The 25,667-nt window shown below is 47.0% G+C and overlaps 1 protein-coding gene and 1 pseudogene across 1 annotated transcript; both read left to right on the forward strand.

Moving 5' to 3' along the window:
- Window positions 1–799: 799 nt before the first annotated feature.
- On the forward strand, window positions 800–2,622 carry LOC125519570. Its single transcript, XM_048684333.1, has 2 exons — window positions 800–931; window positions 1,456–2,622. The coding sequence occupies exons 1-2, from the start codon at window positions 800–802 to the stop codon at window positions 2,620–2,622; spliced, it is 1,299 nt and encodes a 432-aa protein (XP_048540290.1).
- A 5,792-nt stretch (window positions 2,623–8,414) lies between these two features.
- Window positions 8,415–13,918, forward strand: LOC125519571 (annotated as a pseudogene).
- Window positions 13,919–25,667: the final 11,749 nt, after the last annotated feature.

Here is a 25,667-nt window from a genome sequence, read left to right on the forward strand (position 1 = left end):
AAAATTGTAAGGAAAGAAAAGCATTAGGGTGTTGGCTGCAAGATTTCAAGGTCTTGGATGCAAGATTAGGTTGTTTGTATTTTTGCAAAAAAAGGTTGTTCATAAGGAAACAAGCATTTTTTGCCAGATAAGAACTCCGTTGTCTGCTACGTATATTTGTTAGTGTACTGAATGAATCACGCAGTTCTCCTGTGTTTCTTTCAAGAAGAAAATATTTGTTACAGTGTAGCACAAGAGACGTCCACATTCCTTTTTTTTTAGAAAAACTTTCAATCTATTCATCTTCAAACATGGTAGTACAACAAACACTAAAAATAATAAAAATTACATCCAAATCCGTAGACCACCTAGCGACGACTACAAACACTGAAGCGAGCCGAAGGCGTGCTGCTGTCATCGTCGCTCCCTCGCCGAAGCCGGGCAAACCTTGTTGTAGTAGACAGTCGTGAAGTCGTCGTGCTAAGGCCCCATAGAACCAATGCACCAGAACAGCAACTGCCACGGATGAAGAGTGTAGATCAGAAGGATCCAACCTGAAGACACACGAACGAAGACGAACGACGAACATATCCTAGCAAACCCATCAAAGAAAGATCTGCCGGAGACACACCTCCACACGCCCACCGATGATGCTAGACGTATCACCGGAACAGGGGCTAGGCAGGAGACCTTTATTCCTTTTTTAGAGAGTAGCCGCCGTCTCGCCTTCCTGAGCAGGACACAAACCCTAACAAATCTCGAAAAAAGATTTTAAAACGAAGCCCTCCCACCGGCAAGGGCCGAGATCCATTCCGCCTCCATGGCCCTAAAGCCACCGAAAAAAGGACGGACCGACGCCGGTGCCGGCAGGAGGCAGAGAGCCCTAGCTTTTTGGGAGGCGGCCGCTGACTTGGTTCCACATTCCTTCCTTGATGCAGGACAAGATGATAGTGTACTTGTGAATTGGTTGACTCGCGAAAGGAATTCCATGGCATGGCCCGCAGTTTGACCCACGCGCGCTCGATTGGCTCGATTTTTTTTTTTTTGCAGAGACGATTGGCTCGATTGAAAAAGAAAATAAATGATGGATCGATCCAGGAGGACACGTATATCGTACGTATACAAGTACAATACAACGTACGTACAACATATCGATCGAGATCGTTTTTTCACAATCGTCCACCCGTCCGTCCGTGCTGGTTTCAGAGCCATGGCCTTCACCTGGCTAGAGTAGGATTCAGTGTCCGTAGCCGCTATGGGCCGGGTTTCCCAGTTGAGCTACTATATATATATACATACCGCCAAAAGCAATGCATAAAGGACGAAGGCTAGCAAATTTGCCAGCTCTCGCCCGCGTGCGCTTAATTAGCTTCCAGCCGGCTGCCCGTCGTGTACACTACGCCTCGTCGCCACTGCCGTACGTACACGTCAGATTGGGCCTGCAGCAGCTGCCAAGCTCAAGAGTGAAAAACCTAGCTAGCGGCCACCATGGCACCAGGACCGCTGCCGGAGTATCATTTGAGAAAAAAAGGACCGCCGCCGGCCCTCCCGGACGAGCTCGTACAAGAGATCCTGCTCCGCATCCCGCCCGACGACCCGGCCAGCCTCCTCCGTTCCTCCCTCGTCTGCAAGTCCTGGAGCGAGGCCGTCTCCCAACGCTGGTTCCGGCGCAGCTTTCACAATCTCCATCCATCACCCACCGTGCTCGGGGTTCTTCATGACTGGCACGATGAAGCCATCCCTACCTTCATCCCGGCCACCGCGTCGCCATTCTCCCTCGCCGCCCCAGATCGCTTGCTCTGGAGTGCCGTCGACTGCCGCCATGGCCGTGCCCTCTTCCTCTCCGAGGACCGTACTGAGGAATTCCTGGTGTGGGAGCCAATCACGGGTGCCCAGCAGCGCGTACCTATCCCCGTGGCGTTCCAGTTCGGCAACACCACTGCAGCCGTGTTCTGCACAGCTGACGGGTGCAACCACCACGACTGCCATGGCGGTCCGTTCTGCGTGGTCTTTGTCTTCTCCGTCTATGATGAAGACGCTGAGACGTCGGCATGCGTCTACTCATCCGAGACTGGCGCCTGGGGCGAGCCGACCTTAATGCACAACGACATCATCGTGGACTTCACATATTATTCCAGCTTGCTTGTTGGGAGGTCTTTCTTGTATTTCATGACATGTGGTGGGTTTATCCTGGAGTATGACCTGGCAAGGCATGGACTGACTTGGTTCGACACACCAGACTCTTGTCATTCTAAGGATGAACCCACTTGCAACCTCATGCTGGCGGAGGACGGTGGATTAGGACTCGCCGAAGAATTGAATCCGCATCTGCAATTGTGGTCAAGGGAGGTAGTGGATGGCCGATGGGTGCCGGGCCGAATCATCTACTTGGAAAGTTTGCCGTCCCTATATGGTGCTCCTGTGGGTGCACAATGTCCAGTGCATGTGTTGGGCTTCGCTGAGGAAGCAAACACCATTTTCGTGACAACGGCTGCTGGCCTCTTCGCAGTCCAAGTAAAATCAGGGAAGGCGACCAGGGTGTGCGATGATCATGGCTACGGCAAGCTGATTCCAATCGCTGGCTTGTACACTCCTATGCCCAGAGGTGAGCACTTGAGAAAAGTGTCGGCTTCCAGTTGTTAGCTCTCCTTCAATGGCAACTTTACTTCTCTGAGGGAGGTTAGCTTTGGGAGTTGTTGTTGAGTTGTAAGGTGTCTGTCTTGTACTCTCCGACGAAATGCCTTGGATGTGATGTGATCGGCAAGAGAAAGATGGAATTGATCTCATGACTTTTTATGCGATCCGAAAACGAATGAAATCTTGTACATGCATGTATGTGTGTTTCAGTTGTACATGCTAGTCTTGAGGTCTGGTAGCTAGCTAGTCCGACGGCACCTCCTTGTACATCTATGTCCCAGCTGCATCTAGGAGGGATCTGTATTCGATAAGTTTGCTTGACAAGTCGATCGCTGTTTTTTTTTTCCTCTCATCCGAATCGATGCGTTTGCCAACTACGTGCATGCGCCAACAGTACGGAGCATGCATGCCTGCGTGCCTAACCTAGTCTCTCTCGCCGGTTCTTAACAAAGAACAAAGAAACGATACGCGTGCACGTTGTTTACGACGACACAATCTCTCGTCTGTTTTTTCTCTCTCGACACAATTCATGGTCACCATGGCTATGTTTGATCTGCCTGCCCTCTTGTGGTAAGAGCACACCCTTTCTCTCGATCTGACCTTCTTCATTCTTTCAAAGAATGAAATCTTGGGATATATGGTACTTACAACTCAAGCTGGTGATGAGTTGCTTGTGATGTCGATGGTTGTAGATACTTATCAGGCAAAGATGTTGTGGCTAGACAACAGCTAGCTAGCTGGCCGGATATGGATGCAGGCAAGAGTTGTTCAAATACGTCGGCACAAACATGCGCATGAGCCCGGCGCACCACCCTCAAACAGATGGCCAGTCAGAACGAGTGAACCAATGTCTCGAGACCTTTCTGCACCTCTTTACCAAGTCTTGCCCAAAACGCTGGAGTCATTGGCTGCCACTCGCCCCGGTCTGGTATAACTCTGCCCCTCATTCTACCATCGGGACGTCTCCTTTCAAGGCTATGTTCAATCGACAGCCGCAACAGTGGGGGATCACAGCTACCAACGTGATCATAGTACTGTCCCTCCAGGCCTGGCTTGAGGAACGTTCAATGATGTAGCAACAAATTCAGCCTCAGCTGAACCGCGCCAGACAATGCATGAAGATGCAAGCTGATAGGAAATGCACCTTCCGCAGATTTCACGTTGACGATATGGTCTTTTTGAAGCTACAATTGTATTCGCAAACTTCAGTTGCAACCTGTGCCTACCACAAGCTTGCTTTCCGCTACTATGGCCCCGACCATGTCATCTGGCATGTCAATGACGTGTCGTATGAACTCTAGTTGCCGGCCACGCACAAGTGCATCCACTTTTCCATGTGTCGCAACTGTGCCAACCATCCTTCCTTGTACGCAAGTTCCACTCATCTACATATCAATACTGACGTCCCAATTGTTCCTATAGAGATCCTGCAAACACACTGGCGCAAACGGCACGGCTCCATGATCAAGCAAGTACGCTTCCGATGGTCCAACTCTGATGCTGTCACTGATACATGGGAAGACAAGCTGGAGCTCCACACTCGCTTTCCGGCAACCACGGCTCGGGGGCAAGCCACCACTCAAGAAGAGGGGGATGTTACCACCCTTGACAAGGCAACCCCACCTGCACCAAGGCCCGTTCGGCAGGGACGACCCAACACTATGACAAGTGGGCCCGAGTGGGTGAACCAAGTGGCGGCGATTGCTTAAGAACAAGTGACGACTCGATCAAGGCATCTAGAGGATCACGACATCAACGGCACGGCACCCGGGTCCCACTTACCTCCCTCGCATGTTCTTCCTTCCCTGATTCCCCAATTCATGTAATCCCGAATTTGTATCACCACCATATCAAATCTTGTAGCTACTGAAATACTCCCTCCGTTCCAGAATATAAGGTGTATTGTTTTTCGTGCAAGTCAACCACTTGAATGTTTGACCAAGGTTATAGAATAAATCTTCCATTGTTGTCCAACAAAGCAACAACCTAAGAGTATTGATTGATAGCAGAGACAACCAGGACCAATTGGACTCCTGGCAATTTACTGGGGTGGAACTAAATATTCCAACAAAAGAGTATACTTGGAATATATTGGAAACCCTACTCATGCTCCAAATCCTTTCCACTGGATATGGAAGTCTTCCTCTTTGGCCAAGCAGAAATTATTCTTCTGGTTACTACTTCAGGACAGACTTAGAAGGAAAAACTTCTACATTGAGACAAGCAGATGTGTTCTATGTGATGAAGAGCCCAATGAACATTTGATACATCTATGTTTCAGTTGTGATTTCAGTCAGAATTTTTGGCTAGCCATTGGTTTCCAATGGAATACAAATTATGATCTCATGGAGATTCTCTTGGATGGAAAGAGATAAAACAATGTCAATTGCTTCAAATAATGTTTAATTGCAGGTTGCTGGAGCTTGTGGAAACATAGAAACAACATCATCTTTGATCACAAAGTAAAGAGCACGGTCTTCTGTATCTCTAGCTTCAAGGAGCACTTTGACATGATTATCAAAAAGGCAAAACCTAGTTTGAAAGAAGGGATGCCATCTTGGCTAGATTATTTGTAGATTTGCCTTTTATTTGATCACATACTTATATAGCCATTTATAACTGTCTCACCATGTTAATGAAAAATAGAGTTACAGTGGGGATTTTCCCCACTGTGTTTGCTAAAAAAAGATTATAGAATAAACAAACTACATCTGAAATACCAAATAGATAAAATATGAAACTACTTTTCATGATGGATCAAATGATATAAATTTTGTATTGTAGATATTGATATATTTTTCTAAAAACTTGGTCAAACATGACCTTGTTTGACTTTTGAAAAAACAAACACACCTTATATTCTTAGAGAGATTACAGATCGAGTCCCTCACACACACTGTGTCGTCGAAGCTACGGCCATATTTGTCGTGCCTGCTGCCTAGCACTCTGTGGGAGCACACCTTTTTTGGATCTAACTTTCCTTGTGATGGCAGAGATGATATGCCGACACCAAGCGTGTGACAGAAGCGAAAACCCCGACGCTGGGTGAGATATGGATGGAACATGTTCCTGTCAAGGATGTTGATGTGTGTTTGTTTCGGAAGATTCACATAAGCCAATGCAAGCAAAGGTTAGTGTGGAAATGATATATGCATCGGCATTTGTTCACTACTTCCTTCCCTGCGTTGGTCGAGATGTTTTCCTGATGCCATATCTTGACCTTAGAGTTGCAAAGAGTGGTTGTTGAATTATTCAGTTCAGTACAGTACAATAGCTCAAACTTTAGAGGTAGTGAGGGCCATTTGACGGTTTACGGCCACAAATCAATTGATAAAAGAATTGGTAAAGAAAATTAGTTGCCTTGATCTTAGCTGAACTCCAATAGTAGTAAAACTTCAGAGATAATACTAATGCTCAAACTGTTGGTAAAGAAAAATGCAGTCAAAGTGGTTTAGATATCTTTTTGATCTATATGTAGACTGCAATTTGTTTTCCTTGTAATTGATTCAACTATAAAACTTTGCTGCAGTTTTAAATTACTTTGTACAGTAGAAAATGTGTTGTTTGCAACGCAAATTTGACGCGCTGCTATGGCGCTCCCTATGATTAATGCATCAGCCTGGCTATTTGAGTTATAAAGATTGGGATGTCTTTTGATGGCAAAATGGAAAACTATTGTCTGTTATTTGCTGCACACAAGTAGCTAGTTAGCTAGCTAGAGATGGATCGGCTTTGGCTCATGTATTGATCCATCCTTTCCAGTCGCAGGAATTGCTTTTCACTTGTTTGGTGCCGTCACGGGCGGATGCGTTTCTTTCCGACGCGTTATGCTGCCGAAATTTCCGGCCAAAATTGTAAGGAAAGAAAAGCATTAGGGTGTTGACTGCAAGTTATTAGATCAAGATTAGGTTGTTTGTAAGGAATCAAGCATTCACTTTTTTTTGCCAGATAAGAACCCCGTTTTCTGCTACGTATATTTGCTACAGTGTACTGAATGAATCGCGCACTTCTCTTGCGTTTCTTTCAAAAATAATAATAATATTTGTTACAGTGTAGCACATGAGACATCCATATTCCTTCCTGACGATAAAGGGCTTCCCCGTTTTATATATTATAAAGCAACAATTCGATACATCCAGCTTGCTGGGGCCACGGCACAATCAAGCCTAAATGAAAAACAAGAGAAAGGACGAGAAAAAAATGCCGACACCGGTAGATCAATAAAATGAAGATGACCAGCAACCGCTGCACCATCTGGAAAAGTGCCAGCGCGCACCTAGCACTTCAAAGCGTCGCGTACCGAGCAGCACCTTCAAAAAGGAATGCGACAGAGATGTTGCTGTTGCCCATACAAGTCCTAGGGTTTCCCCCCGAACGCAAAGGACAGTGGGGAAGGGGTATACTCGACGCCATCCAGGAAGGTCCGGTGGTGCCCGCAGGCATCACCGCGTCGATGCCGAACAAGCCACCAGGGATTTCTCCCGACCCAAAAGAACAAACACCACCCCGGAGGATCCGTAGTGCACCACCCAACCTGCCGCCCACCAGCCTGTGCCCCCACGGTCACCGGACCAACTTCACCGTCTCACTGAGGCCAGCGACACGAGCCACCTAGAGGAGGGAAGAGGAGCCAACGGGCTCGGGGGCATCCACAACTCAGCGGACCAGAGGGGACAACATCCACTGCAGCCGCGGAGCCGACCAGACGTGACGACAAGGGCCTACCAGGCCCCTACTAGACTGGCCAGACCCAAATTGGTCTGGACAGGCCCTGCCGCCACGCTGCAGCACGCCGGCCGACGAAGCCGCCACCACCCATAGACCACCAACGCCTCGTCACCACCACCAGGGAGCCGCACCGCCGCGCGCCGGACTGCCGGCCCGCCCCAACCCAGATGGGCCCAATAGGGCCAAAATCTGGGTCGAGCGGGCGCCCCTAGCCAGCAGGAGCACCATGCTGCCCTGCCGCATCGAGGGCACCCGAGGCCCGCGGGATCTCCACCCAAGCCACACCGCCGCCATCAGGAGGCCCCACGTCCCCCTACGTGCGCACGGGGAAGGACATGTCCGCCGCCTCCAGCGCCGTGCGGGGCAGGGCCCGGCTGACCATGCCGGCGGCGGTGGCGGTTAGGAGAGAGCGACGGGTAGGGGTGGCTGGAGGGGGACCGAGGGTTCGCCCGTCGCCCACGAGGGGTGGCTGGATGTCCTCCATTTTCCTTCCTTGATGCAGGAGAAGATGATAACTGTGAATTGGTTGAGTATATATACACGCGACCATTTCTACGTACGTAACTGTTTTTGATGGAGCGAGGCACCGACATCCCCGATCAACTCGGCTTGCAATACAAAGCCTTAATTTAGGTCAAAACACCGAAACGAATTCCATGACATCGCAAGTTTGACTCACGCGCGCTCGATCGGCGCCACATACGTACGTACGTACGTATACACGTACAACGTACAGCTAGCCTTATATCGATCGAGATCTTTGTTTCACAATTGTCCACTCGTCCGTCCCTGCTGGTTTCAGAGCCATCACCTTCACCTAGCTAGACTAGGATTCCAAGTGGTGGTCGGTTAGCTTGCTTGCCTCAGCTATTATATATACATGACATGACACATCGTGAAAAGCAACAGCAGCTGCCAAGCAGGAGCGAGGACGTCTCATTGCCGTACGCGTGAGATTGGGCCAACAGCAGCCGCCAAGCTCAGCCGCGTGAGATTGCCGTACGTACACGTCACATTGGGCCTGCAGCAGCTGCCAAGCTCAAGAGTGAAAAACCTAGCTAGCGGCCACCATGGCACCAGGACCGCTGCCCGAGTATCATTTGAGAAAAAAAGGACCGCCGCCGGCCCTCCCGGACGAGCTCGTATAAGAGATCCTGCTCCGCATCCCGCCCGATGACCCGGCCAGCCTCCTCCGTGCCTCCCTCGTCTGCAAGTCCTGGAGCGGGGCCGTCTCCCAACGCTGGTTTCGGCGTAGCTTCCACGATCTCCATCCGTCACCCACCGCGCTCGGGGTTCTTCATGACTGGCATGACGAGGCCATCCGTACCTTCATCCCTGTCACCTCGTCGCCTTTCTCCCTCGCCGCCCCCGACCGCTTGCTTTGGCAGGCCGTCGACTGCCGCCACGGCCGCACCCTCTTCCTCTCCGAGGGTCGTATCGAAGAATTCCTTGTCTGGGAGCCAATCACGGGTGCCCAGCAGCGCGTAGCTGTGCCCTTGGCCCTCCAGTTCGGCCACACCACCGCAGCCGTGTTCTGCGCAACGGACTGGTGCAACCACCACGAATGCCACGGGGCTCCCTTCTGGGTGGTCTTTGTTTCCTCCATCTATGCCGAAGACGCTCACGACGACCCGTTTGTGCGTCTACTCGTCTGAGGCTGCCGCCTGGGGCGAGCCGACCTTAATGCACCACAATTTCATCGTGGACTTCACATTTTATTCTAGCGTGCTTGTTGGGAGGTCTTTCTTGTACTTCATGACATGTGGTGCGTTGATCCTGGAGTATGACTTGGCAAGGCATGGGCTGACTTGGTTCGACACACCAGACTCTTGCCACTCTAAGGATGATCCCACTTGCAACCTCATGCTGGCGGAGGACGGTGGACTAGGACTCGTCGAAGAACTGCATCCGCATCTGCAATTGTGGTCATGGGAGGTGACGGATGCTCGATGGGTACCAGGCCGAATCACCTTCTTGGAAAATGTGTCCCTACTAAATGGTGCTCGAGTGGGTGCACCATGTCCGGTGCATGTGTTGGGCTTCGCAGAGGGAGCAAACACCTTTTTCGTGACCACGGCCGCCGGTCTCTTTGCAATCCAAGTAAAATTAGGAAAGGCGACCAAGGTGTGCGATGATCATGGCTACGGCAAGCTGATTCCAATCGTCGGCTATGCCCCGATGCGAGCACTTGAGGAAATTGCCGGCTTCCAGTTGTTAGCTCTGCTTCGATGGCAACTTTACTTCGGTGTCTGGTTGGCTTTGGGAGTTGCTTGAGTTGTAAGGTGACTGTTCTACATGTACGTGTGTTTCCAATGTAACTGCAGGACCTAGTCTACGGCACCTCCTTGATCTATGTCCCTACATGTAGGATCGATCGCCCCTGTATTCATTGAATGATCCCCCTTGAGCGCCATGTCCTTCTAAAGTTTAGAAATCACGTCATATTTTGTCACTTTTGCAGACCAAACCATATTGTACCAATATATACGCTTACATACAGAATAACAAACCTGTTCCCAATTTCGGGATGGACAACGAGTACAGTTGTTATGTCTTCAAACGCACATGTTCTAGAATGATAATGTACATGCAAACATTCGGTCTCCACCTACGTTGGCTGCAGGGTTCTTCTTCCTTCCTTCCCAGCCCTTCATGTCAGACATGTTAGATATAATCTTGATGGACTATGTATCTGCATGTCATTTTATTTCTGCATGAGTTAGCGTTGTGTAGGGCCAATGCATTAGCAGATGTACGTCTGAAACGTAGTCAGCTAGAAGCATGTACTAAGAGTTTAAAAAAAAAAAGAAGCATGTACTAAGGAGTGCTGAGGTGCCGTGTGAAGGGGACATCGCCGTGTGAGATGCACGGCGCTGCATGCAAGCTGGATAATGCAACAGGCTGCATAGACGTAGAGTTAGTTGTGTGTGAGCCGAGTGACTCGGTCAAGTAGAAGATTTGTTAGCCGGTGTGGAGTTTGCATGTACCTGCATTAGTGGAGTAGCCTCACATGTTGTGGACGTGGGCTAGTCAGTTAGTTAGTGGTGTTAGTGGGCGAATGCGGTGCCCAGGCTGTGCGTGCGTGAGTCTACTTAAAGATGTGTAAGCATGCTTCCTTTTGTCAAGAGAATAGAGAAGAAAACTTGTGGCTGTGTGATACAGCGCAAGGCCAAAACTCTTTGCATCTTTTATCAGTTGTTTGACGCAGCAGAGGGAGAGAGAGTTTCAGGGAGCTGAGAGAGTTAGCTCCAACAAGACACATACAACATTGATCGCTGAGGAATGTACCGATTCGCCGCATTGTTTGGCCAACTAACTGATGGATGAAGAACTCGAAGGCAGATGTGGCGGCACCGCCCTGTTTCTTTCGTTCTTTCTATCTAGCCTAACCTGATGACCATCTTCATCTTCATCTTCTAGGTCTGGTTATTTCTCAGTGAATACGGTAAGAGCAGCGATCTCCCCTATGCGACGGGGAGCACCAGCACCTTCTTCGCCTTCCCAGCATGTCAACACTAGGTGGTACCTCTACCTCCGCACCTTGCGGGTGGCGCTGCTCCAACTCTTACTCGTCCAAGGTGCCGGTCCAAGCCACTGCAAATGGTGGTTTCATCCACCCGCTACTGCGCACACTACTAATTTTTCAACATAGCGCCAACTGCCTGGTTGTCAACGGTGCTCCAGTAGATCGGACAAACAGGTGAAAAGCTCGAGCATGTGAGGGAAGAGGCCTACCCACATACTTTTCTTAGGTGTCCTACCCACATACTTAGTGTGTATATTAATCATATGAATATTAGTAAATATTCCTTGCATTCAAGGGCCTACCGAATATGTAATAAAAATTAAACGTCTAAAAAAACAAAAGACTCGATTATAGTCCACAGTATAAAGCAAGTTAAGTTAAGCTAGTCTTCCTCGGGTGAATGATTTACCATTGATAGAGAGTGGGCACACATAACCAACAGATCATGCGCAAAAAAAATAACTAATAGGTTACCAAACGCACTATTATATGTCACACACATTTGAGCAAAAATGATACTTCCTCCATCTAGGTGCATTAGGCATCTTACGAAAACATCTTGTGTAATCTAGATGTTTTCATTTCCGTACGTCTAATCAAAGACCGCTATCAAGATATTTCATATATCATAAAATATACAGAGCTATAATTAATAAGACTGTAGACTGAAAATAAAGAAGTGCATCGCTTTTTTTTAGAATACACACAAAAACATACACGCCATATCCATGCAATCGTCACAAATTAATCGAGAAAACATATTTTTTTAATTTACTATTTTCTATCAGCTAAGTGGATTTGGTTAATTACTTTTAAGGTGCAATGTGTAAAAAATGTAACTTTTATGAAAAAATGCAGTATATTACTTATTATTGTGATTTCACAAAAAAACTATTTATAGTTAAGTACTAAAATTTAGTGTAAATAATTATATTTATTTTGGTTCTAATAACGAACGGCCGTGAAACCAACTCCAACTTAGACGTTAAAAGGAAACTCGACCGGCCACCTTCTTACCCGAAATTCAACGTTCCCCTCCTAATGAGCAGGAAGACAAGGAACCCTTTTTTGACAGTGTGAAGGCCATACTAGGAATGCTTGAAGTATGCAGTGAGTTTGCTCAAAATATCTCTTTTAACTCAAGGAGAATACAATGTTCGCTGCCTGCTAGTTATCTGATGCAACAACACTGGCAGATTATCTTGTGAAGAAGGTAAACACTACTCTACTTAGTCTGAATTAGCCGTAGATGACAGACTGATTGTTACTACAGGTGCATCCTAATTGGAAAAAAAATATTCTTGACTGTATTTCTGGAATTATGCAATTATGGAAATATATGCCAAGGAAAATATCCAAAAGCAACCATTAACTAAAGCTTTATTATCGGCATTCTAGGGTTCAAGTTTTAGCCTAAAAGCCTGTCATATTAAGTTCTTACTCTCTGCATTGCTCTTTTAACTTAATAATGTTGCTATTGTTTTCAGGATTATAATAAATGCAGATGCCACATATATCAAAATGGTTAGCGAGCAGTTTGATAGATGCCATGGAATGCTACTTCAGTATGGTGAGTTTCTTTCTAGTGTTGTAACTCCATCGACCAGTGTTCAACTAGTACCTCTGCTGGAAGATCTTCTTTATAAATATCATATGAAGCCAGACGGTAATACACTCGTATCTTGTGCACTCTATAATTTTTCAATGTGCAAGCAGATTCCATTGTTTTCCACGCATCCACTCGAGTGGACATCTCAGCATTTTTCTTCATTCTAGGTTGATGTTCTTACATGCCGGCCTGTAATGAGGCTTTTCAACAGTGCTAATGGTGGTGAGGCCAGACTTGTTAACTTCTGGATGACAATGAAGAAGGGGAGCCTGTATCATGTGATTAAATGATCTTGCATGGGGATAGAAGTTAATCACGTAAGTCTTTTATGAACATCTGTCAAGAGTCGTTCAAATCATCTATTCAATGGTATGGGTCATCACAGACAATACCTGGCTCACCTACACCTGTCTAACGAAATCCACATTGCAAAATATTGCCACAAAAACCTCACATGTAAATGCAATACTCTGTGCACTTGCAAAATTTCTTTCAAACGTACACGTTGTCCATTGAAAAGAAGGGTTTACAGATAGTTTCTGTACAAGTTTAGTCCATTGTCCATTCATTTATTGTGCAGATCACAAATGAACACATTGTAATGTGATTTCCTTTTAGTTTGTCTTGGAACTTCCCAACCCGCTATTTGATGTTTCTTCTTCAACACAAAGGGTACAAGTGTTTCTGGGATTGAAAATAGCACGTCTTAGTTATTCCATTTTCATGTTTTGGTTCATGCTGAAAAGTAAATTACAAAGGAAGGTAGGTTCAGAGAAAATATGTACCCTTCAGAACATTGGAGTACAATTATGAGAATTTGATCCCCTCCTGTTTACTGCTAAAAGATTAGTGAAGATCTTGTGTCCTTGGAAGCTGGTAGGGAACTAGCTACTATGGGTAGGTTTGGTTTGAGTCCAAGTTAGCCGTACCAAACATTTGGCTAGCCAAAATATCGTTAAAGCTTTTGGTTGCCTATGAGTTGTCCAATATTGGCTAGAAAAACGAACCTACCCTATACCTTAATAGTGGTTTGTTTTAGAAACTTATAATTTAACTGTTTATGCCTCCTTAAGGTTAACTTTGGTTCAAATTTTCTGTTTCTAAATGAACTTGTTGGAACTTTATTGATATTATTTTAGGTTTGATTCATATGAAGTTTGCTGTATTCTGTTTTCTTGCAGGTGGCAGATCTTCTCAACACAATCCGAACAATTTTGCCAGCAAAAGCCTGGAATGCTCTTGTTTTGACAGAGGATGAGAAGAAAACGAGCAAGCGTAGAAAGAATGACCCTTCACTTGCGGAAGTCATTACTGAATACGGTACGTGATCTCTCTGAAAATCAGTGTGTTTTACTCAGTTTTCACTTGCTATACGACTGATGTTTTAGTGTGTATACAGTATCATTGTTTTCTGCTTTAGTGTGCATACAGTATCATAGTTAGTATATTTGTGTTTACTTTAGTGTGATGCAGTCAGTTCCTTTTTCGTTTGATTTCTCAGGCATCGTAACAATAATTAGGATATATTGCGCTGATGAACTATCAAGTTAGATTTGGTCCTTGTTGAATGATTTGATGACAGATTGCAGTTGACATCACGGGTGGCAAATGTACACCTAACTGGTTCCCTGTTTCCGGTAAAACTAGCTTAATAGAGTGAGCCAAATATACAATAGCTCCCACCACAAAGGGGTGAGCAGCGAAACACACACACCATGCATCCAAGTTTACCTATCTGTCTTTAGCCAGCCGGTTGTGGCGTCCCTTTTCTGGCAAGTTTGTCGTCCTAGCCATTTTGGTTCTGTGTGAGCCTTTTTTTTCAGTTCGAGACTTTTAAGACCTTGTTGGAACCTATTTATTTGTTTTAATAAGAGGGCCGTATTTATCGTTCTGATGCAGAGGCCGGGGTGAACCCCCTTTTCGAAAAAAAAAACCATGCACCCAAGCACTTAGACTCACAAAGAGCCGCTACCCCCCTCCCTCGAGCTAGCTAGGGCCCAAAGCTGCAATTCCTGAAGAATGAGAGAAGATAACCCTTCCTCCTTCACCCTGTTGATGCTTACAAAAAACTCTAGCAATCCTTTGCTTCCATAAGCTCCAGCAAGTGAGCATGACCATGGAGTCAAAACCCCTCCTCTTTGTTGGGGAACGTTGCAGAAAACAAAAATATTCCTACGGTTTCTCCAAGATCCATCTATGAGTTCATCTAGCAACGAGTGATCGGATTGCATCTACATACCTTTGTAGATCACGCGCGAAAGCGTTCAAGGACGGGGATGAGGAAGTCGTACTCGACGTGATCCAAATCACCGGAGATCCTAGCGCCGAACGGACGGCACCTCCGTGTTCAACACACGTACGGTCAGCGTGACGTCTCCTCCTTCTTGATACAGCAAGGGGGGAGGAGAGGTTGATGAAGATCCAGCAGCACGACGGCGTGGTGGTGGATGCAGGGCGTCACCGTAGCAGGGCTTCGCCGTAGTACTGCGAGAGGGAGAGGTGAAGCAGGGGAGAGGGAGGCGCCAAGACTCAAGGTGTGGCTGCCCCTCCCCCCCCCCCCCCCCCCTATATAGGCTCCCCTAGTGGGGGGCGCCGGCCCTAGGAGATGGGATCTCCTAGGGGGGCGCCGGCCAAGGGTGGAGTAGCCACCAAGGCAAGGTGGGGCGCCCCCCACCCCTAGGGTTTCAACCCTAGGCACATGGGGTGGGCCTAGTGAAGGAAATATGCCCTAGAGGCAATAATAAAGTTATTATTTATTTCCTTATAATCATGATAAATGTTTATTATTCATGCTAGAATTGTATTAACCGGAAACATAATACATGTGTGAATACATAGACAAACAAAGTGTCACTAGTATGCCTCTACTTGACTAGCTCGTTAATCAAAGATGGTTATATTTCCTAACCATGAACAATGAGTTGTTATTTGATTAACGAGGTAACATCATTAGTTGAATGATCTGATTGACATGACCCATTCCATTAGCTTAGCACCAGATCGTTTAGTATGTTGCTACTGCTTTCTTCATGACTTATACATGTTCCTATGACTATGAGATTATGCAACTCCCGTTTGCCGGAGGAACACTTTGGGTGCTACCAAACGTCACAACGTAACTGAGTGATTATAAAGGAGCATTACAGGTGTCTCCAAAGGTAGATGTTGGGTTGGCGTATTTCGAGATTAGGATTTGTCACTCCGATTGTCGGAGAGGTATCTCTGGGCCCTCTCGGTAATACACATCACATAAGCCTTGCAAGCATTACAACTAATATGTTAGTTGTGAGATGATGTATTACGGAACGAGTAAAGAGACTTGCCGGTAACGAGATTGAATTAGGTATTGGATACCGACGATCGAATCTCGGGCAAGTAACATACCGATGACAAAAGGAACAACGTATGTTGTTATGCGGTCTGACCGATAAAGATCTTCATAGAATATGTAGGAGCCAATATGGGCATCCAGGTCCCGCTATTGGTTATTGACCGGAGACATGTCTCGGTCATGTCTACATTGTTCTCGAACCCGTAGGGTCCGCACGCTTAAGGTTACGATGATAGTTATATTATGAGTTTATGCATTTTGATGTACCGAAGGTTGTTCGGAGTCCCGGATGTGATCACGGACATGACGAGGAGTCTCGAAATGGTCGAGACGTAAAGATTGATATATTGGAAGCCTATATTTGGATATCGGAAGTGTTCCGGGTGAAATCGGGATTTTACCGGGTTACCGGAACCCCCCGGGAGCTATATGGGCCATAGTGGGCCTTAGTGGAAAAGAGAAGGGGCTGCCCTAGATGGGCTGCGCGCCTCCCCCTTCCCCTAGTCCTATTAGGACTAGGAGAGGTGGCCGGCCCCCTCCTCCTCTTTTCCCCCTCCGGGGAATCCTAGTTGGAATAGGATTGGAGGGGAGTCCTACTCCCGGAAGGAGTAGGACTCCTCCTGCGCCCTCTCCTCCTGGCCGGCGCCCCCTCCCCCCTTGGCTCCTTTATATACTGAGGTAGAGGCACCCCAAAGGACACACAAGTTGATCCACGTGATCTATTCCTTAGCCGTGTGCGGCGCCCCCAGCCACCATAGTCCTCGATAATACTGTAGCGGAGTTTAGGCGAAGCCCTGCTGCTGTAGTTCATCAAGATCGTCACCACGCCGTCGTGCTGACGGAACTCTTCCCCGACACTTTGCTGGATCGGAGTCCGGGGATCGTCATCGAGCTGAACGTGTGCTCGAACTCGGAGGTGCCGTAGTTTCGGTGCTTGATCGGTTGGATCGTGAAGACGTACGACTACTTCCTCTACGCCGTGTCAGCGCTTCCGCAGTCGGTCTGCGTAGGGTACGTAGACAACACTCTCCCTCTCGTTGCTATGCATCACATGATCTTGCGTGTGCGTAGGAATTTTTTTGAAATTACTACGAAACCCAACACCTAGGGGGGCGCACCAGCCCATTATGGGCTGGTTCCCCTCCCCACTTTGGCCCATGGGGCCCTCCGGGATGGGTGGCCCCACCCGGTGGACCCCCGGGACCCTTCCGGTGGTCCTGGTACAATACCGGTGACCCCAAAACTCTCCCGATGGCCGAAACTGCACTTCCTATATATAATTCTTTACCTCCGGACCATTCCGGAACTCCTCGTGACGTCCAGGATCTCATCCGGGACTCCGAACAACTTTCGGGTTACTGCATATTCATATCTCTACAACCCTAGCGTCACTGAACCTTAAGTGTGTAGACCCTACGGGTTCGGGAGACATGTAGACATGACCGAGACGACTCTCCGGTCAATAACCAACAGCGGGATCTGGATACCCATGTTGGCTCCCACATGCTCCTCGATGATCTCATCGGATGAACCACGATGTCGAGGATTCAAGCAACCCCGTATACAATTCCCTTTGTCAATCGGTACGTTACTTGCCCGAGATTCGATCGTCGGTATCCCAATACCTCGTTCAATCTCGTTACCGGAAAGTCACTTTACTCGTACCGTAATGCATGATCCCGTGACCAGACACTTGGTCACCTTGAGCTCATTGTGATGATGCATTACCGAGTGGGCCCAGAGATACCTCTCCATCATACGGAGTGACAAATCCCTGTCCTGATCCGTGTCAATCCAACAGACACTTTCGGAGATACCCGTAGTATACCTTTATAGTCACCCAGTTACGTTGTGACGTTTGGTATACCCAGAGCACTCCTACAGTATCCGGGAGTTACACGATCTCATGGTCTAAGGAAAAGATACTTGACATTGTAAAAACTCTAGCAAACGAACTACACGATCTTGTGCTATATTTAGGATTGGGTCATGTCCATCACATCATTCTCCTAATGATGTGATCCCGTTATCAATGACATCCCCATGTCCATAGCCAGGAAACGATGACTATCTGTTGATCAACGAGCTAGTCAACTAGAGGCTCACTAGGGACACATTGTGGTCTATGTATTCACACATGTATTACGATTTCTGGATAATACAATTAAAGCATGAACAATAGACAATTATCATGAACAAGGAAATATAATAATCATTTTATTATTGCCTCTAGGGCATATTTCCAACAGTCTCCCACTTCCACTAGAGTCAATCATCTAGTTACATTGTGATGAATCGAACACCCATGGAATTCTGGTGTTGATCATGTTTTGCTCTATGGAGAGGTTTAGTCAACGGATCTGCTACATTCAGGTCCGTATGTACTTTACAAATCTCTATGTCTCCATTTTGAACACTTTCATGAATGGAGTTGAAGCGACGCTTGATATGCCTGGTCTTCCTGTGAAACCTGGGCTCCTTGGCAAGGGCAATAGCTCCAGTGTTGTCACAGAAGAGAGTCATCGGGCCCGACGCATTGGGTATGACTCCTAGGTCGGTAATGAACTCCTTCACCCAGACTGCTTCGTGTGCTGCCTCCGAGGCTGCCATGTACTCCGCTTCACATGTAGATCCCGCCACAACGCTTTGCTTGCAACTGCACCAGCTTACTGCCCCACCATTCAAAATATACACGTATCCGGTTTGTGAGTTAGAGTCATCCAGATCTGTGTCGAAGCTAGCGTCGACGTAACCCTTTACGACGAGCTCTTCGTCACCTCCATAAACGAGAAACATTTCCTTAGTCCTTTTCAAGTACTCCAGGATATTCTTGACCGTTGTCCAGTGTTCCTTGCCGGGATTACTTTGGTACCTTCCTACCAAACTCACGGCAAGGTTTACATCAGGTCTGGTACACAGCATAGCATACATGATAGACCCTATGGCCGAGGCATAGGGGACGACACTCATCTTTTCTCTATCTTCTGCCGTGGTCGGGCATTGAGCCAAGATCAATCTCGTACCTTGCAATACAGGCAAGAACCCCTTCTTTGACTGATCCATTTTGAACTTCTTCAATATCTTGTCAAGGTACGTACTCTGTGAAAGACCAATGAGGCGTCTCGATCTATCTCTATAGATCTTGATGCCTAATATATAAGCAGCTTCTCCAAGGTCCTTCATTGAAAAACACTTGTTCAAATAGGCCTTTATGCTTTCCAAGAATTCTATATCATTTCCCATCAACAGTATGTCATCCACATACAATATGAGAAATGCTACAGAGGTCCCACTCACTTTCTTGTAAACGCAGGCTTCTCCATAAGTCTGCATAAACCCAAACGCTTTGATCATCTCATCAAAGCGAATGTTCCAACTCCAAGATGCTTGCACCAGCCCATAAATCGAGCGTTGGAGCTTGCACACCTTGTCAGCATTCTTAGGATCGACAAAACCTTCCGGATGCATCATATACAGTTCTTCCTTAAGATAACCGTTAAGGAATGCCGTTTTGACGTCCGTTTGCCATATCTCATAATCATAGTATGCGGCAATTGCTAACATGATTCGGACGGACTTCAGCTTTACTACGGGAGAGAATGTCTCATCGTAGTCAACCCCTTGAACTTTTCGATAACCCTTAGCGACAAGCCTAGCTTTATAGATGGTCACATTACCATCCGCGTCTGTCTTCTTCTTAAAGATCCATTTATTTTATATGGCTCGCCGATCATCGGGCAAGTCAGTCAAAGTCCATACTTCGTTTTCATACATGGATCCTATCTCGGATTTCATGGCTTCCAGCCATTTGTCGGAATCCGGGCCCGCCATCGCTTCTTCATAGTTCGAAGGTTCACCGTTGTCTAACAACATGATTTCCAAGACAGGGTTGCCATACCACTCTGGTGCGGAACGTGTCCTTGTGGACCTTCGAAGTTCAGTAGGAGCTTGATCAGAAGTATCTTGATCATCATCATTAACTTCCTCTCTAATTGGTGCAGGCACCACAGAAACATTTTCCTGAGTTGCGCCACTTTCCGGTTCAAGAGGCAATACTTCATCAAGCTCTACTTTCCTCCCACTTACTTCTTTCGAGAGAAACTCCTTCTCTAGAAAGGATCCATTCTTGGCAACAAAGATCTTGCCTTCGGATCTGAGGTAGAAGGTATACCCAATAGTTTCTTTAGGGTATCATATGAAGACACATTTTTCCGACTTGGGTTCGAGCTTTTCAGGTTGAAGTTTCTTGACATAAGCATCGCATCCCCACACTTTTAGAAACGACAGCTTAGGCTTCTTCCCAAACCGTAATTCATACGGTGTCGTCTCAACGGATTTCGACGGAGCCCTATTTAAAGTGAATGCGGCCGTCTCTAAAGCATAGCCCCAAAAAGATAGCGGTAAATCGGTAAGAGACATCATAGATCGCACCATATCTAATAGAGTGCGATTACGACGTTCGGACACACCATTACGCTGAGGTGTTCCAGGCGGCGTGAGTTGTGAAACTATTCCACATTTTCTTAAGTGTGTACCAAATTCGTGACTCAAGTATTCTCCTCCACGATCTGATCGCAAAAACTTGATTTTTCTGTCACGTTGATTCTCAACCTCACTCTGAAATTCCTTGAACTTTTCAAAGGTTTCAGACTTGTGTTTCATTAAGTAGATATACCCATATCTACTCAAGTCATCAGTGAGGGTGAGAACATAACGATAGACACCACGAGCCTCAATACTCATTGGACCGCACGCATCAGTATGTATGATTTCCAATAGGTTGGTTGCTCGCTCCATTGTTCCCGAGAACGGAGTCTTGGTCATCTTACCCATGAGGCATGGTTCGCACGTGTCAAATGATTCGTAATCAAGAGACTCTAAAATTCCATCTGCATGGAGCTTCTTCATGTGTTTGACACCTATGTGACCAAGGCGGCAGTGCCATAAGTATGTGGGACTATCATTATCAACCTTACATCTTTTGGTACTCACACTATGAATATGTGTAGCATTACGCTCGAGATTCATTAAGAATAAACCATTCACCATAGGAGCATGACCATAAAACATATCTCTCATATAAATAGAACAGCCATTATTCTTGGATTTAAATGAGTAGCCATCTCGTATTAAACGAGATCCTGATACAATGTTCATGCTCAAAGCTGGTACTAAATAACAATTATTGAGGTTTAAAACTAATCCCGTGGGTAAATGTAGAGGTAGCGTGCCGACGACGATCACATCGACCTTGGAACCATTCCCGACGCGCATCGTCACCTCGTTCTTCGCCAGTCTCCATTTATTCCGCAGCTCCTGCTTTGAGTTACAAATGTGAGCAACTGCACCGGTATCAAATACCCAGGAGCTACTACGAGTACTGGTAAGGTACACATCAATTACGTGTATATCACATATACCTTTCGTTTTGCCGGCCTTCTTGTCCGCTAAGTATTTGGGGTAGTTCCGCTTCCAGTGACCACTTCCCTTGCAATAAAAACACTCAGTCTCGGGCTTGGGTCCATTCTTTGGCTTCTTCCCGGCAGCTTGCTTACCGGGCGCGGCAACTCCCTTGCCGTCCTTCTTGAAGTTCTTCTTACCCTTGCCTTTCTTGAACTTAGTGGTTTTATTCACCATCAACACTTGATAGTCCTTTTTGACTTCTACCTCTACTGATTTCAGCATTGCAAATACTTAAGGAATGGTCTTTTCCATCCCCTGCATATTGAAGTTCATCACAAAGCTCTTGTAGCTTGGTGGAAGCGACTGGAGGATTCTGTCAATGACCGCGTCATCCAGGAGATTAACTCCCAGCTGAGTCAAGCGGTTATGTAACCCAGACATTGTGAGTATGTGCTCACTGACAGAACTATTTTCCTCCATCTTACAGCTGAAGAACTTGTCGGAGACCTCATATCTCTCGACCCGGGCATGAGCTTGGAAAACCATTTTCAGCTCTTCGAACATCTCATATGCTCCGTGTCGCTCAAAACGATTTTGGAGCCCCGGTTCTAAGCTGTAAAGCATGCCGCACTGAACGAGGGAGTAATCATCAGCACGTGCCTGCCAAGCGTTCATAACGTCTTGGTTCTGTGGGACGGGTGCGTCACCTAGCGGTGCTAGTAGGACATAATCTTTCTTGGCAGCTATGAGGATGATCCTCAGGTTCCGGACCCAGTCCGTATAGTTGCTGCCATCGTCTTTCAGCTTGGTTTTCTCTAGGAATGCGTTGAAGTTGAGGACAACGTTGGCCATTTGATCTACAAGACATATTGTAAAGATTTTAGACTAAGTTCATGATAATTAAGTTCATCTAATCAAATTATATAATGAACTCCCACTTAGATAGACATCCCTCCAGTCATCTAAGTATAACATGATCCGAGTTAACTAGGCCGTGTCCGATCATCACGTGAGACGGACTAGTCAACATCGGTGAACATCTTCATGTTGATCGTATCTTCTATACGACTCATTCTCGACCTTTCGGTCTTCTGTGTTCCGAGGCCATGTCTGTACATGCTAGGCTCGTCAAGTCAACCTAAGTGTTTGCATGTGTAAATCTGTCTTACACCCGTTGTATGTGAACGTTGGAATCTATCACACCCGATCATCACGTGGTGCTTCGAAACAACGAACTGTCGCAACGGTGCACAGTTAGGGGGAACACTTTCTTGAAATTATTATGAGGGATCATCTTATTTACTACCGCCGTTCTAATTAAACAAGATGCAAAAACATGATAAACATCACATGCAATCAAATAATAATAGTGACATGATATGGCCAATATCACATAGCTCCTTTGATCTCCATCTTGGGGCTCCATGATCATCTTGTCACCGGCATGACACCATGATCTCCATCATCGTGTCTCCATGAAGTTGCTTGCCAACTATTACTTCTACTACTATGGCTAACGCGTTTAGCAATAAAGTAAAGTAATTTACATGGCGTTTCTCAATGACACGCAGGTCATACAAAAAATAAAGACAACTCCTATGGCTCCTGTCGGTTGTCATACTCATCGACATGCAAGTCGCGATTCCTATTACAAGAACATGATCTCATACATCACATATATATCATTCATCATTCATCACAACTTTGGCCATATCACATCACAAATCACTTGCTGCAAAAACAAGTTAGACGTCCTCTAATTGTTGTTGCAAGTTTTACGTGGCTGCAAAAGGGTTCTAGCAAGAACGTTTTCTTACCTACGTAATAGCCACAACGTGATTTGTCAACTTCTATTTACCCTTCATAAGGACCCTTTTCATCGAATCTGCTCCAACTAAAGTGGGAGAGACAGACACCCGCTAGCCACCTTATGCAACTAGTGCATGTCAGTCGGTGGAACCAGTCTCACATAAGCGTACGTGTAAGGTCGGTCCGGGCCGCTTCATCCCACAATACCGCTGAAGCAAGATAAGACTAGTAGCGGCAAGAAAGTTGACAAAATCTACGCCCACAACAAATTGTGTTCTACTCGTGCAAGGAGAACTACGCATAAACCTAGCTCATGATGCCACTGTTGGGGAACGTTGCAGAAAACAAAAAAATTCCTACGGTTTCACCAAGATCCATCTATGAGTTCATCTAGCAACGAGTGATCGGATTGCATCTACATACCTTTGTAGATCACGCGCGGAAGCGTTCAAGGACGGGGATGAGGAAGTCGTACTCGACGTGATCCAAATCATCGGAGATCCTAGTGCTGAACGGACGGCACCTCCGTGTTCAACACACGTACGATCAGCGTGACGTCTCCTCCTTCTTGATCCAGCAAGGGGGGAGGAGCGGTTGATGAAGATCCAGCAGCACGACGGCGTGGTGGTGGATGCAGGGCGTCACCATAGCAGGGCTTCGCCGTAGTACTGCGAGAGGGAGAGGTGAAGCAGGGGAGAGGGAGGCGCCAAGACTCAAGGTGTGGCTGCCCCCTCCCTCGCCCCCTTTATATAGTCTCCCCTAGGGGGAGCGCCGTCCCTAGGAGATGGGATCTCCTAGGGGGGCGGCGGCCAAGGGTGGAGTAGCCACCAAGGCAAGGTGGGGCGCCCCCCCTCCCCACCCCTAGGGTTTCAACCCTAGGCACATGGGGTGGGCCTAGGGGGGCGCACCAGCCCACTATGGGCTGGTTCCCCTCCCCACTTTGGCCCATGGGGCCCTCCGGGATGGGTGGCCCCACCCGGTGGACCCCCGGGACCCTTCCGGTGGTCCCGGTACAATACCGGTGACCCCGAAACTCTCTCGATGGCCGAAACTGCACTTCCTATATATAATTCTTTACCTCCGGACCATTCCGGAACTCCTCGTGACGTCCAGGATCTCATCCGGGACTCCGAACAACTTTCGGGTTACTGCATATTCATATCTCTATAACCCTAGCGTCACCGAACCTTAAGGTGTGTAGACCCTACGGGTTCGGGAGACATGTAGACATGACCGAGACGGCTCTCCGGTCAATAACCAACAGCGGGATCTGGATACCCATGTTGGCTCCCACATGCTCCTCGATGATCTCATCGGATGAACCATGATGTCGAGGATTCAAGCAACCCCGTATACAATTCCCTTTGTCAATCGGTACGTTACTTGCCCGAGATTCGATCGTCGGTATCCCAATACCTCGTTCAATCTCGTTACCGGCAAGTCACTTTACTCGTACCGTAATGCATGATCCCGTGACCAGACACTTGGTCACCTTGAGCTCATTGTGATGATGCATTACCGAGTGGGCCCAGAGATACCTCTCCGTCATACGGAGTGACAAATCCTAGTCTTGATCCGTGTCAACCCAACAGACACTTTCGAAGATACCCGTAGTATACCTTTATAGTCACCCAGTTACGTTGTGACGTTTGGTATACCCAGAGCACTCCTACGGTATCCGGGAGTTACACGATCTTATGGTCTAAGGAAAAGATACTTGACATTGTAAAAACTTTAGCAAACGAACTACACGATCTTGTGCTATGTTTAGGATTGGGTCATGTCCATCACATCATTCTCCTAATGATGTGATCCCGTTATCAATGACATCCACATGTCCATAGCCAGGAAACCATGACTATCTGTTGATCAACGAGCTAGTCAACTAAGGCTCACTAGGGACACATTGTGGTCTATGTATTCACACATGTATTACGATTTCCGGATAATACAATTAAAGCATGAACAATAGACAATTATCATGAACAAGGAAATATAATAATCATTTTATTATTTCTCTAGGGCATATTTCCAACACTCTTGACTTCGGGAAGTCATTTGCGAGAAGCGCACCACCATTCCTCCGAAGGAGGATGTGATCAGCTGTATCCTCTTCCTGACAGCAGGGATGGCATGTCGAAATCTGATCCTGGAGCCCTCTCCTCACCTTGCGATCAGAGGTCCGAGGACGATACTGCAGTGCTGATCACATAAAGATCTTGCACCGAGGGGTGCCTAGCTTTTCCATAGAGCATTTGCACGAGCATATCTTATGGCCCCTTTGGAAAGCATGCGATACGTGGACCCTGCCGGGTATAAGCTTAGTTGCTCCACCTCCAGGAAGCCTCACCTTCCCTGCTGGTGAGAAATTGTGGAGGTCTACGCAAAAAAGCAAAATCATTCTCAAAAAACTGTTTTTGGAAGCATTTTGAAGCACCGGTTTTTTGTTTTGTTTTGCCGTGACCTGCATGAATTGCATTTGTCATAGTCGGCGGCCAATTCCAAGCTTGCCGAGGAGAAGAAACAAAAGGGGTTGGAGTTGGAAAGGCTTAAAGCTATGTGGCATGGTGCCGTCGAGGTTTCCCTGTGTGTCGCTTGGTGGTATACCTGGCCATGGGCAGCCTGGCCTGGATGGCCTAACCCGA

Source organism: Triticum urartu, chromosome 7 (genome assembly GCF_003073215.2).
Source record: "Triticum urartu cultivar G1812 chromosome 7, Tu2.1, whole genome shotgun sequence".
Lineage (NCBI taxonomy): Eukaryota > Viridiplantae > Streptophyta > Magnoliopsida > Poales > Poaceae > Triticum > Triticum urartu.